This window comes from Drosophila miranda, chromosome 5, assembly GCF_003369915.1.
Source record: "Drosophila miranda strain MSH22 chromosome 5, D.miranda_PacBio2.1, whole genome shotgun sequence".
NCBI lineage: Eukaryota > Metazoa > Arthropoda > Insecta > Diptera > Drosophilidae > Drosophila > Drosophila miranda.
In genome coordinates this window covers 1,798,146-1,812,648 of record NC_046678.1, presented here as the reverse complement: position 1 = coordinate 1,812,648, position 14,503 = coordinate 1,798,146, and the positions used below count along the sequence as shown (strand labels likewise).

Below are 14,503 nucleotides of genomic sequence, written 5' to 3'. Positions count from 1 at the left end.
GCGGTGTAAAGCCACCGAACTATATAGGGGGTCATTCCCCATTTTAGTCCGATGGCTTTCCTGTAAGTATAGAGGGCCACTGTGGCCTTCTTTACTCTATCCTCTATGCTCAATTTCCAGTCGAGCTTTCTATCGAGAATTAGGCCAAGATACTTGGCGTTGTTGCTGAAGACTAGCACTTTCCCACATAGTCTTGGGGGAATCAGTGCCGGAACTTTGTACTTCCTAGTGAAAAGTACCAGTTCCGTTTTAGACGTGTTGACGCCTAGATCGCATTTGTCTGCCCATTTTGACATCTTCATGAGTGTGCTTGTCAGGCACTCACACAGCGTCTGCGGAAATTTACCGGAGAATGCTATGGCAACATCGTCCGCATACTCCACCACGCGGCAGCCACCCCCTCTATCTCTCGCAGCAGTTCGTTCACTGCCACGTTCCATAGGAGGGGCGAGAGGACTCCGCCCTGCGGGGTGCCTCTGCTGACAAATCTGTTGGGCGTTGACGTCCCCAGTGATGCCTCAACCGCCCTGCATTGTAGCATCTGATCGATCAGGCTCACCGTCCGGGAGTCAACCCCCAGATCCGTCAGTGCACCCGTGAGCGCGGTCGGGAGGATGTTATTAAAGGCGCCTTCTATGTCGAGGAAGGCTACTAGGGTGTACACCTTACAGTTAAGGGACGCTTCTATGATCGATGTGAATCGTAGAGGATGACTATATGTTCTAGAGTGCAAAATCTGAACCAGATCGTATAATTATTATAGCCAGCAGAAAACAATTTCATTTTTTCTCGCCCTGTCTCTCTCTAACACACACGTAGCATAGCCGGCTTTGCTTAGAGTAAAACATTAGCGCCTAGATCTCAGAGACTATAAAAGCTAGAGCAACCAAATTTGGTATCCACACTCCTTATATATCGGACCGAGACGAGTTTGTTTCAAAATTTCGCCACACCCCCTTCCGCCCCCGCAAAGGATGCAAATCTGGGGATATTCACAAATCTCAGAGACTATTAAGGCTAGAGTAACCAAATTTGGTATCCGCACTCCTGTTAGATCTCACTTTAAAACGTATATCTCAAAATTTCGCCCCACCCCCTTCCGCCCCCACAAAGGACGAAAATCTGTTGCATCCACAATATTGCACATTCGAGAAAACTAAAAACGCAGAATCATAGATAATGATCATATCTATCAGATTGCTGAATCTGGATCAGATCAGATAATATAGCCAAAAGGAACAAATCAATTTGCACTGGCTACGCAGCCCCCGACGTCACGCTCAGACTGATTTTCTGTCTCTCTCGCACGCACTCTTTGTCGTGTCGTTCAATATTAGCGGCGTCTGCCGGAGGAGAGCCATACTGACTTAGTATCGGGTATAACTGTAGAGTTGCGGTGTCCGCTGCAACTCACAACGTTCCCCCTCGTTTTATTTTGCCCTTAGTGATCTGAACGTTGCTTTGCTCCGATAGGATGAGCTTAGTGTTAAATGCGAACGAGTAGAGCTGGTATTAAAACAGGCAGTACAGGTTGAATTTTGTATGTGACTAACATATCAACAGATTGCATTTTGTTTGATAATTTCCGTTTCTCCATATTTAGGGTGCAAGATCAAGGCTTTGAGGGCTAAAACAAATACTTACATCAAGACTCCAGTTCGCGGAGAGGAACCGGTGTTTGTAGTTACCGGTCGCAAAGAAGACGTTAACAAGGCAAAACGGGAAATACTTTCTGCAGCAGATCACTTTAGCTTGATACGAGCATCTCGAAAACCTTCGATTGAGGGTCACAATAACGGATTGACAGGAAATATGAACGATTCCGGTTCATCGGGTGGCAATGCAGGCACTGTGTCGCGTATGCAGTCTGGGCCCCCATGTTTGCCCGGTCAGGTTACCATACAGGTACGTGTACCTTATCGGGTTGTGGGTCTAGTGGTTGGACCCAAAGGTGCCACAATTAAACATATCCAGCAGGAGACACAAACATACATTGTCACACCATCGCGCGAGAAGGAACCAATTTTTGAGGTGACTGGTTTGCCAGACAACGTAGACACGGCAAGAAAGCAAATTGAAGCACACATTGCTCTTCGAACTGGTTCCGGACGATTTCTGAACGATGATCTGAACTCGGATATACTGTCATCCATCTACAAAAGTGTTATCTCGCCTGCTCTGGACTATGGAGATAATACACTAAAGATGGTCGGTGGTACTGTGGATAGTCTCAACATGAATAATGTGAAACTAATGCCAGATCATCATATAAGAAATAGCTATCAGAAGTCGGAATTAGTTGACATTGACATGCCACCGATTGTATTGGCCACAGCATCATCGGATAATAATTTTTCAGCCAGTGAAGCACAAATGCTACCAGCAAAAGTTACTAATGTATACCGTATTACGAACAAAACATTGTCATTCTGTCCACCAACATCTGCATCTATGAATTCTAACTCTGGTTCGAATATACTAACCCGATCATGTTCGTCAGCGTCCTCAACCGCTTCGACAAAGAGCACAAACAATAGCGCCAACACACCTCCAGAACTATTGAATATATGGAAAAATATAAGCGATTCGATTGATGTGGATGAAGGCATTGGGGACTCGCCGAGCATTTGGAATCTTCCAGCGAACACTATACCCACCGCCCATTGCTCACCCACAACCTCCATAAGTCCAACGGACTCTCTTTTGGGTCTGGGCGAACACTCTGTGAACAGAAAAATTTCTCGTCACATGAAGGAATCATCATGTACCAGTCAGCAAAGAGCACCGTTGGTTCAATTCCAACCCAATTCCAGCGCCGACAAATTATCCATTCAACGCGAATGCTTTGTGTGCAACGAAAATGAAGTAACCACAGCGTTGGTTCCATGCGGCCACAATATGTTCTGCATGGATTGCGCCAATCAGATCTGCGTTTCCATAGAAGCAGCATGTCCGATTTGCAACTCAATTGTTTATCACGCGATGCGCATTTTGGGCTAAATGCACACGTTTTTTAATAAACATGGTTTCTGTTTGATCATTAAGCGATTTGAGGTATGTAGTGGCCAGTTGTGACTCTAAAACTCCAGAGAACAGCTTGGGAAGTACGGCCCTCGCGTTTAACATTAACTCTGCTCTTTACAAAAACAAGATAAGAGATCAATTACAAGAGAGCAGTAGTTAAAGCTTCCATTGAAGCGCTTAATGTCTAATTTAGAGAAGCAGCGTGGATTTGTGGGAGTTATGTTTTAAAGCTTTACTAGAAATCATACGATTACTCCGTTAGTCGTGGAAGCTATGTGTAAGCTTTGCTTAGCATCGTACGATTACTCCGTTATCTAGGGAAGCAAGGTGTAAGCTTTGTCTAAAATCGTACGATTACCCCGTTGGTTGTGGAAGGTAAAGTTCCGATCGTAAGGGCTAATGCAAGTAATAGAACTTCTGGCTAGATCAGTGCTATAGTGAAGCTGTGCGAATTCGGATGTGTCTTTTTATACAAATATATATATACAAGTGAATTTGAAAACGTTGTGCAATCAAACACGTGCCAAGTAAATTGAAGTTCTGGTGGACTACATTATTCCTTTTGGATTAAGAAAAATAAAAGGTATTTGGACCTTACAATAGTGACACAGCCTTAACAGTCTCGTATCATAGGGCTGGAAATCTTACTACGTTCGACACCTCCAAGAACGAGGTCGTCAAAGTCCATCGATTTCTTAGTAGATCTGGGAAAGACCTCGGATTTCCCAGGAACCAGCATCTACATAAACCAACGATAACTACAACCAAATAAACCAGAAAGAGCCGTTCAAAGATATACTAGAGTGAAACCCGAAGTTATGTGGATGCATACTTGAGCTGAAGTACATTTTGGAGTAAGACGAGAAGAATAGTTTTCTTGCGAATTCGGAGAAACTAATATGCCGCACTCGTCACCCTTCTCGCTTATAAATCAAGCGCGCGGCTAAGGCTTTCGCATGTAGTTCTTCGCAATGGGTGGAGTGGCTCTCAAACTGTGAAAATAAAACATTATTCTGCGGCGATCCACACTGCCGTTTAATAGTCGTCGTGTGAAAATGTACCAAAGTATTAGTTTTGAGTCTCGTCATGAGATTTTCCATTTATTAAAGATTAGGCTACGCACTAACTATTTTTGTATTGTCTAGATTTAAAAAGAAAAAAAAAAACCAATAATGTATATAATTACCCATAATTAGAAATTAGCGCAAATGAAAACCACATTTTTTTAAGATCCGCCGTTGAGTGGCAAATCGTCGTCGTACGGGTATGGAAATGGAAAGAAAATCGGTGTTTCATCCGAATTAGAAGTGAAGACCTGTATATTCATAATTTTTCTCCCTTCCTCAGAATATGTTCCTATGTCGCCCCTTGAGCTCAACGGACACGCCGGATAATTCGTATAAAGTATGAGTGAGTTACGAAACTTCCTTAAACGGAATTCTCGAGTATTTTCGAAATATATATCTGTCTTATAAAACTTCTATTCCGGTATATAAAACAACCATATCCGTGCCATAATTTAAAGCGGATCGGCTACTAATTTTTCTTTCACGTTTGCCTTCTAGTTATATAATTATCATATTTTTCTCTTCTTTCCAATTTAATTTCTTTTACGCCATATTCTCTACACATAAGTCCTATATACATATACACATATAACTAGGTATAACTTGCTACTATTTCCTCCTTCTTTATTTAATTACTTTATGCTAAGTTTATACTTATCTGGAACACCATGAAGTCCAAACCCTTAAATTTTGAATTATTAAATAATAATTAGTAGATAATAATGGAACATTAAACCTTTCGTGTTTGTCCTGAGTAGAGCCTGAGGAAGTCCGATGATCAAATAAAGATGCGCTCGATTAGGGTTATGCTGTCGATTAAACGGCATACAAAGGTAGGGAGGGTAGAGAAGGGGTCAAAGTCATCTGAGTTCCCCAAGAGCGACGGAATATAGCCTGACTATTTGTCGGTAGTCGGTTAAACAGTTAGTTAAAATTCACATTATTTTCTTTTTGATTTCTTTTGTAGAGTTCCTTTTGAACATTAAATCAAGTGTACCTAAAACATCTTTGCGAATGTGTTCGTATAGCAGATAGGAGAGTAGGAAAGATCCCACGACATTCCGGCGAGCTAGTTAGAGCATAGCTAGAGGTACACGTTCCGAAATCCTGCTATACTATTGATGTACAACCTCCATCCGTACATACAATCTCACACCTCTACGAATATGAATTTCTGGCACATTACATAGATTGGCGCCCAACGTGGGGCCAGAGTACGAGTTACTACTGGTTAAAACCCCCAAAAACTTTGCTCGTTGCAATTTTAAATGCCACATTAAAATTAATACTTCCCGTCCAACTACTGTAACGGAGGATATTGATGGAATTTTGGGTTTAAGATTCTGAGTTTCGGAATACCTAACCAAATAGAATCCGCCAGGTAGCAAGGGATGGAAACTGATATTTTTTTTTGTTACCAGAATTAATTTGCGAATATACGACAGCTATTCACAAAGGCGGATAGGTCGGCCAATTTATAATAGGATAACCCCAAAAGAGTTTATGAGGGAAGAGTATCGATGGCTTTCGGAAGTCTAATTTTCTAGATATATATTTGGAAATTAGCCATTGCCAAGGTTACTGACCACATAAACATACCATAGACCAAATTAGATTTCATTGAGGTTATATTCCGGCGACAAGAGAAAGCGTATATCGGACGGAGTCAAGCCCGAAAAGGACAAATATTGGGTATTTAGGAAAATTTTGTAGAATTTATTGAAGCTTTGGTCCTATAATTAGGGATTTACACGTTTAGTGATCAGAACTCGTATTACTGGGTTACCTTAACATGTCACCAGTACAACGTACCCCAGGGGGCAAGGCGTCGGGTGACGTGGACGCCCAGATCTGTGGTATATGTCAAGAAGCCATAAGAAGAAGTCAACTAATATGTACTGCATCGTGTGGGCACAGGTATCATGATACTTGCATGAAAGAATTCGTGAAAAATAACAGAAATTGCCCCGTATGTAGGGCGGAGTTGAATCCGGAGGAACTTTCGTTTGATGAGAATACTCTAGCAGCCGAATTACCACCCGAAATGGGTTCGGGTATAGTGCCGTTAGAAGGGGGATCGAACCCGGAGTCAAACGCTTCAGAGAGAGGACATCAAAAGTCAAGAGGGGCTAGGCCTAAACAGGGACGGGGAACTACATCGCGCAGAGGGATGCATACTAGGTTGCAGTCTCAACAATTTCGGGATAATTCTTTGGGCAGTATCAGCCATAGGTCGGGCGAAGGAGATATGCCGGAAAGAACCCTTGAGGTTATACAAGCCCTGATAAAAGGTGAGCAGAAAGATATGATGGTGGAGCTAAGTTCATTCGTTAAGAATTTGATCGAAGAAAATCTACGCGGACAATTAGGTAGGATGACTATAGCTTCAGATAGCACGCCTGTGCAAGCGACAAGGCAAAATCACGAGCCTAATATAACAGGAAACTCGTTGTCTTCAGAAAATGGAAGGGAAAGGGGATTACCACATCCAAATGTCTCTAACAGGGCAATAGCTCCTGGGAAGGCCGCTAATATCTTAGCCAGTTGGCGACTAAAATTTGACGGATCCAAAGACGCTATGCACGTCGACGAATTCCTGTACAGGGTTCGTTCACTTACATCCTCCACTTTAAATAACGATTACGAATTACTCTGTGACAATATGCATCTGCTTTTCTCGTCTAAAGCCAGCGATTGGTTTTGGAACTTCCATAGAAAGAACCCACAGTTTTCTTGGCAAACTTTTTCTGCCTCATTTAGACAACGATTCGATGATGCTAAAGATGATTTCGACTTGTGGGAGTTGATTAGAAAACGCCGTCAGAGAGAGGGTGAATCGTTTGACGATTACCAGACGGCCGTCGAAGAATTAGTGTCCAGGCTCTCAGACGAGGTTAGCGAAAATAAGTTAGTAGACATTTTAAAACGTAACGCAAAAACGGCCCTCAGATATGAACTCTTGCATCTCAAAATCAGCGATCGAACTGGCCTGAGAGAAGAAGTTCGCAAGCATGAAAACTTCTGTAAAGACAACCATAACCCTTTTCCACGAGGTAAATTCAGCAAACCGAATGTAGCAGAAATACTTACGGGCAATGAAGAAGACGGAGGAAGAAGACGTTTCGCAGATTTATCGTAAGAAACTGGTATGCTGGAACTGCGACCAGGAAGGGCATCGTTTTGAAGATTGTTTAGGAGAAAGGCGAATTTTCTGCTATGGGTGTGGTGCTAAGGATATTTATAAACCTCGATGCGTCAAATGTAACCCATCGAAAAACTTGAAACGGGATGTACCGACCGGAGCCCAGTCAGTACATCCGACCAAGAACAGCAACTAAACGAAAGTAAACCAACTACCTTAAGAGGGCTTTCCGAAGGGGTAGTTGACGTAAAACCGGATATGATACTACACCAAATTTGTACAGGTATAGATGTAGCGACTCAAACGATGGAGAGCAACGAGTTAGATTCAGAAAATGTGAATACGTGGTTTAAATTGATAGTTAACCCAAAACGATCGACGGTCCGGAGACGAGCGTTCTGGAAAAAGGTCCAATCTGTTCGAAAACGTTTAGTCTCAGCAGTTATTCTGAGTTCAGATAACCGATTGTACACGGAGGTAATGATCGAAGGGCAAACTTATAAGGCTTTGCTGGATTCAGGAGCAACCATTAGTTGTTTGGGTGGGAGAGCAGCAACCTTTTTAGCACATCACCCACAATCTCAGAAGTGTTTGGGAACCATACGCACTGCCAGCAACGAAGCTTGTACCGTAGTGTCCAAATTGGTGGTTCCGATTGAATTTCGTAAAATAGTTAAGGAAGTAGAGTTCTTTATCATACCAGATTTAAAGCAAGATGTTTATCTAGGAGTTGACTTTTGGAAAGATTTCGGTCTTCTATCCCAATTATTGACCCGAGAAGGAACTGTGAGCTGTTTGGAGAATAGAGACGACACGATTATGAAGGAAACACCTAAAATGCATTCCCTAAATGAAGAACAAAGGAACCAATTAGAGGCGGTAATAAGAACCTTCCCGTCATATGAATGCGACGGACTAGGTCGTACACACCTAATACAACATTCTATGGTAATCAATGCCGAAGTACCCGTCAAACAACGACATTGGCCCATTTCCCCCGCGAAAGAGAAAGTGATGTTCGAAGAAGTAGAGAAGATGATTAAGCTGGGCGTGAACCTTCAAATAGTCCATGGAGTAGCAATTGCGTCCTAGTAAAGAAAGGGAACAAGAATAGGTTATGCCTTGATTCTCGAGAGATCAACAAATATACCCGAAAAGATGCATACCCCTTCCCCATATAGATGGGATACTCAGTCGATTGCCACCTGCCAAATACATAACGGGACTCGATATGAAGCATGCTTATTGGCAAATTCCCCTAGAGGAGTCTTCACGCCAATACACCGCGTTTACCATACCTAACCGACCGCTGTATCAATACAAAGTTATGCCTTTTGGTCTAACCAATGCCTCACAAACCCTCTGTTGTTTAATGGATAAGGTAATACCTGCTAACTTGCGTACGAGAGTGTTTGTTTACCTCGATGACTTACTAATTTTATCAGACGATTTCGAATCCCATTTAATGTTACTGAGAGAAGTTGCAGTACACTTACGAAAGGCTAATCTTACGATAAACATTGCCAAGTCGCACTTTTGCATGCGTGAGATTAAGTATCTGGGGTTCATCATTGGATACGGACAGGTAAAGACGGATCCGAGTAAAATTGAGGCTATTAAAGAATTCCCCGTTCCCAAGACGGTAAAACAATTGCGACGATTCCTTGGTCTTGCTGGGTGGTACCGTCGTTTCGTCGACAATTATGCAACGGTAAGTTGCGCCCTCACAGAACTATTAAAGAAACCGAAAGCGTATGCGTGGAACCCTTTGGCCAATCAGGCATTTGAAAAACTTAAACAGTGCCTGACGTCAGCTCCCATTTTGTCTACTCCTGATTTCTCAAAACCCTTTTTGCTGTTATGTGATGCTAGTACTGTAGGAATTGGTTGTGTGTTAGCTCAGAAAAACGAAGAAGGAGAAGAATTACCCGTAGCATTCATGTCCGAGAAGCTATCTAAAGCTCAGAAAAACTACTCAGTCACGGAATTAGAATGTTTAGCGGTGATAAAGGGAATTAAAAAGTTTCGTGCTTATGTAGAAGGTCAGGCATTCGAGGTGATAACCGACCATGACTCATTACAATGGCTTATGCGTCAGAAGGAGTTGTCTGGTAGATTAGCTCGATGGGCCATAAAACTACAGGGATTCTCTTTTGAGATAACGCACCGGAAGGGCTCACTATACGTGGTAGCGGATGCCCTATCGCGTAAAGAGGAAATTACTGTTTCTGAAATGGAAGAGCAGGGTCCGATAGTTGATCTATCTGCCGCAGAATTTAAATCACCAGAATATATGACCTTAATTGATAATATTCGCGCTAAGCAAGACAAATTACCAGACTTGAAGATTCTCAATGATTTTGTCTACAAAAGAACCGAACCTGATCAGGGAAATAATGGTGTAGATAATCTATCTTGGAAATTGTGGATTCCTAGGGTCCATATCCCCGATCCAAGAAAGGGCATATTGGTTTACTTATTATCGTAGATCACTTCACAAAATTTCATTTCCTATGCCCCCTTAGGGTGTTTACTTCCAATCGGGTGTGCGATTACCTCGAAAATTATTTGTTCTGTACATTTGGAGTCCCCGAGGTGATATTAACAGATAACGGATCTCAATTCGTTTCTGGAGCCTTTCAGGCTTTTCTAACCCGCTTTGGGATACAACATATTCGTACGGCGATATATTCATCACAGGCGAATGCCAGTGAGAGACTCAATAGATCGGTGTTAGCAGCTATAAGAGCTTACATAAGCCGGGATCATTCCACTTGGGATACCAAATTACCGGAAATCAGTGCTGCTCTCAGATCCAACATTCACCAAAGCACCGGGTACTCGCCCTATTTCCTAACCTTTGGACAAAATATGATTCTGAATGGCAAAGACTATGAGTTGCTTCGCCGCTTAAGACTCTTATCGGAGGATAGCCGCATTAGTTATCCGGAAGCACTACAAATTATTCGCGAATCGGCAAAGAAAAAGGTGAAAGAGTCACATGAACAAAATGCTAGGCGATATAATCTACGCTGTCGGAAAGTAGAGTTTAAGGTTGGAGAGCCAGTACTTGCCCGCAATTTCTGCCAAAGCAATGCTATTAAAAAGTTCAATGCAAAGTTAGCGCCGGTTTTTATTTCAGCCGTGGTATCTAGACGAGTTGGCTCATCCTATTATCAACTGAAGAACGAACAGGGTAAAAACTTAGGAATATTTCACCTCAAAGACATACAAGTGAAACACTAGGCAACTGTCCTTTTTCCGTTTAGGCTTCGCCAGTTAAAACTAGCGCTTCCTCAACTGTGGTGTAGTGGCCAGTTGTGACTCTAAAACTCCAGAGAACAGCTTGGGAAGTACGGCCCTCGCGTTTAACATTAACTCTGCTCTTTACAAAAACAAGATAAGAGATCAATTACAAGAGAGCAGTAGTTAAAGCTTCCATTGAAGCGCTTAATGTCTAATTTAGAGAAGCAGCGTGGATTTGTGGGAGTTATGTTTTAAAGCTTTACTAGAAATCATACGATTACTCCGTTAGTCGTGGAAGCTATGTGTAAGCTTTGCTTAGCATCGTACGATTACTCCGTTATCTAGGGAAGCAAGGTGTAAGCTTTGTCTAAAATCGTACGATTACCCCGTTGGTTGTGGAAGGTAAAGTTCCGATCGTAAGGGCTAATGCAAGTAATAGAACTTCTGGCTAGATCATTGCTATAGTGAAGCTGTGCGAATTCGGATGTGTCTTTTTATACAAATATATATATACAAGTGAATTTGAAAACGTTGTGCAATCAAACACGTGCCAAGTAAATTGAAGTTCTGGTGGACTACATTATTCCTTTTGGATTAAGAAAAATAAAAGGTATTTGGACCTTACAATAGTGACACAGCCTTAACAGTCTCGTATCATAGGGCTGGAAATCTTACTACGTTCGACACCTCCAAGAACGAGGTCGTCAAAGTCCATCGATTTCTTAGTAGATCTGGGAAAGACCTCGGATTTCCCAGGAACCAGCATCTACATAAACCAACGATAACTACAACCAAATAAACCAGAAAGAGCCGTTCAAAGATATACTAGAGTGAAACCCGAAGTTATGTGGATGCATACTTGAGCTGAAGTACATTTTGGAGTAAGACGAGAAGAATAGTTTTCTTGCGAATTCGGAGAAACTAATATGCCGCACTCGTCACCCTTCTCGCTTATGAATCAAGCGCGCGGCTAAGGCTTTCGCATGTAGTTCTTCGCAATGTGTGGAGTGGCTCTCAAACTGTGAAAATAAAACATTATTCTGCGGCGATCCACACTGCCGTTTAATAGCCGTCGTCTGAAAATGTACCAAAGTATTAGTTTTGAGTCTCGTCATGAGATTTTCCATTTATTAAAGATTAGGCTACGCACTAACTATTTTTGTATTGTCTAGATTTAAAAAGAAAAAAAAAAAAAACCAATAATGTATATAATTACCCATAATTAGAAATTAGCGCAAATGAAAACCACATTTTTTTAAGATCCGCCGTTGAGTGGCAAATCGTCGTCGTACGGGTATGGAAATGGAAAGAAAATCGGTGTTTCATCCGAATTAGAAGTGAAGAGCTGTATATTCATAATTTTTCTCCCTTCCTCAGCGGACACGCCGGATAATTCGTATAAAGTATGAGTGAGTTACGAAACTTCCTTAAACGGAATTCTCGAGTATTTTCGAAATATATATCTGTCTTATAAAACTTCTATTCCGGTATATAAAACAACCATATCCGTGCCATAATTTAAAGCGGATCGGCTACTAATTTTTCTTTCACGTTTGCCTTCTAGTTATATAATTATCATATTTTTCTCTTCTTTCCAATTTAATTTCTTTTACGCCATATTCTCTACACATAAGTCCTATATACATATACACATATAACTAGGTATAACTTGCTACTATTTCCTCCTTCTTTATTTAATTACTTTATGCTAAGTTTATACTTATCTGGAACACCATGAAGTCCAAACCCTTAAATTTTGAATTATTAAATAATAATTAGTAGATAATAATGGAACATTAAACCTTTCGTGTTTGTCCTGAGTAGAGCCTGAGGAAGTCCGATGATCAAATAAAGATGCGCTCGATTAGGGTTATGCTGTCGATTAAACGGCATACAAAGGTAGGGAGGGTAGAGAAGGGGTCAAAGTCATCTGAGTTCCCCAAGAGCGACGGAATATAGCCTGACTATTTGTCTGTAGTCGATTAACCAGTTAGTTAAAATTCACATTCTTTTCTTTTTTGATTTCTTTTGTAGAGTTCCTTTTGAACATTAAATCAAGTGTACCTAAAACATCTTTGCGAATGTGTTCGTATAGCAGATAGGAGAGTAGGAAAGATCCCACGACATTCCGGCGAGCTAGTTAGAGCATAGCTAGAGGTACACGTTCCGAAATCCTGCTATACTATTGGTGTCTGACCGTCAAAAAAAGTATGTACAACCTCCATCCGTACATACAATCTTACACCTCTACGAATATGAATTTCTGGCACATTACAGGTACAATCCAAGTTAATTCCTAAAATTATTCGAATATTTTTTAGATTTGTTGATTATTGATTTAACTTAAACGAAATCATTCAAAGTAATAATCGTCCCTTTTTGACATATGTATTTGTTATGATTTTTACCAGAAGCTTGCAACGCACAGACCTCATCTGCTGAGTCGATATAAAGCGATTATTTTGTTTTTTCTTAATATTGTATTTTCTGCATACATTTGTATCAAACATACATGTGTAACTACAGAACCTTAATCATCAGAACTATCTGATGCAATGCCGAAATTTGTTTTCTAAATTGACAGTATCCTTTTTAATACATCTGCGTTGCTAGCACTTACACAAAAAATATTTTATTTAAATTTTTTCGTTTTCTATCACTTAGAATGTCAGATTGCTTTTTCGTCCCTTTCAATTCTGCACAGCGGTTTTGTTGAATGAACGGTAAAGTGGTACCAGTATGTTGTTGAAAAACCTCTTTTATTCTCTTTAAAAAAAAATGATAAGGTCCTATTTTTGTATTGCATTTTGTATGTTTTAAAAAGAATACGTTTCAAACATTTTTTTTTAACAATATAAAAAATAGATTTTGATGGTTATCATATTCTAGTAACATTTTTAAACGACATATACATAAATACATACATACATACATATGTAGGACACAAATATAAAGCGATAATGGCAATTCTCGCACTAAAGAAAGAAAAATTTATAAAAAATAAAATTTCAAAATTAAATTGGGTCTAAACCCTGAATGTACGACACTAGTTTACAGAAAAGAAGTAATACAAAATAATTTGACTGATAAATAGGCATAAATATTAAGACCAGCACATATGCAAACATAGATAATGTCAGACACAAATATCATATACAAATTATATTTATTTATAAATATGATGTAATAATATGTATGAGCAACATGAGACAACTACCTATATAAAGCTTACGATTAATGTGAATAAAAAGACTTATATATTTATAGTCAATCATATTTAATATTGATAATACAGTGTCTATTGCGCAGTATATTAGAGAAGTTACATTAGATACATTTTCTGACTCCTGTTCTGTTTCAAAACTACACTTTTGTTATACATACATGAAGTATGAACATTTTAAGATTACCCAAGATTGTAGGAATACATATATCTAGTCCACATTATCTTACTAGAGGCTGTTTTCTCCAAGTTATTATATTTGATTTTAGAAAAATTTGAAAGGTCAAAGATACAAACGAGTGAGACTAAATAAAAATTATTGAACGCGCAAAAAATACATTTAGCATTATTACAAATACATCAAATTTAAATAGAACAATTTAATTTATTATTAAATCATACAAGATAACTGATAACAAGATAATAACTGTTTCTTCCCATACTCCAAGCTAGGGCCCCCCATAATATAAACAATGGACCACATTGTTTCATCAACATTAGAATCACGCCACTCTCGAGAAATCGATTCTTTAGAATCACGCCACTCATGAGGACCAATCAAAGCTAGACATAAAACCAAGGAGTATCACATTCCTAGCTCCGTCATGTAATGCAACACCGATCGCCAGCAGTGGATGCCTTTCATCAAAGCCGACGCATCCCCAAATATCGATCCAGGCACGTACGCCACCGACACGAAGATGCAGCCGAGGAAAGCAACGCTCGAAGCCAGAGTCGGGAGTTCCAAGAGAAGGGCTCATGGAAACTAGCCAGCAGCAGAGAGATCAGTTCCGTTTGAGA

The 14,503-nt window shown here is 40.4% G+C and overlaps 1 protein-coding gene across 1 annotated transcript; it reads left to right on the top strand.

Annotated features, from left to right (window-relative positions):
- Positions 1 to 1,548: 1,548 nt before the first annotated feature.
- LOC117189231 (RNA-binding protein MEX3D-like) lies at positions 1,549 to 14,062 on the top strand (the record flags this gene model as incomplete). Its single annotated transcript, XM_033394362.1, has 2 exons — positions 1,549 to 3,054; positions 12,757 to 14,062. A coding segment is annotated over one exon (1,452 nt), but the record flags the coding sequence as incomplete, so codon positions are not given.
- Positions 14,063 to 14,503: the final 441 nt, after the last annotated feature.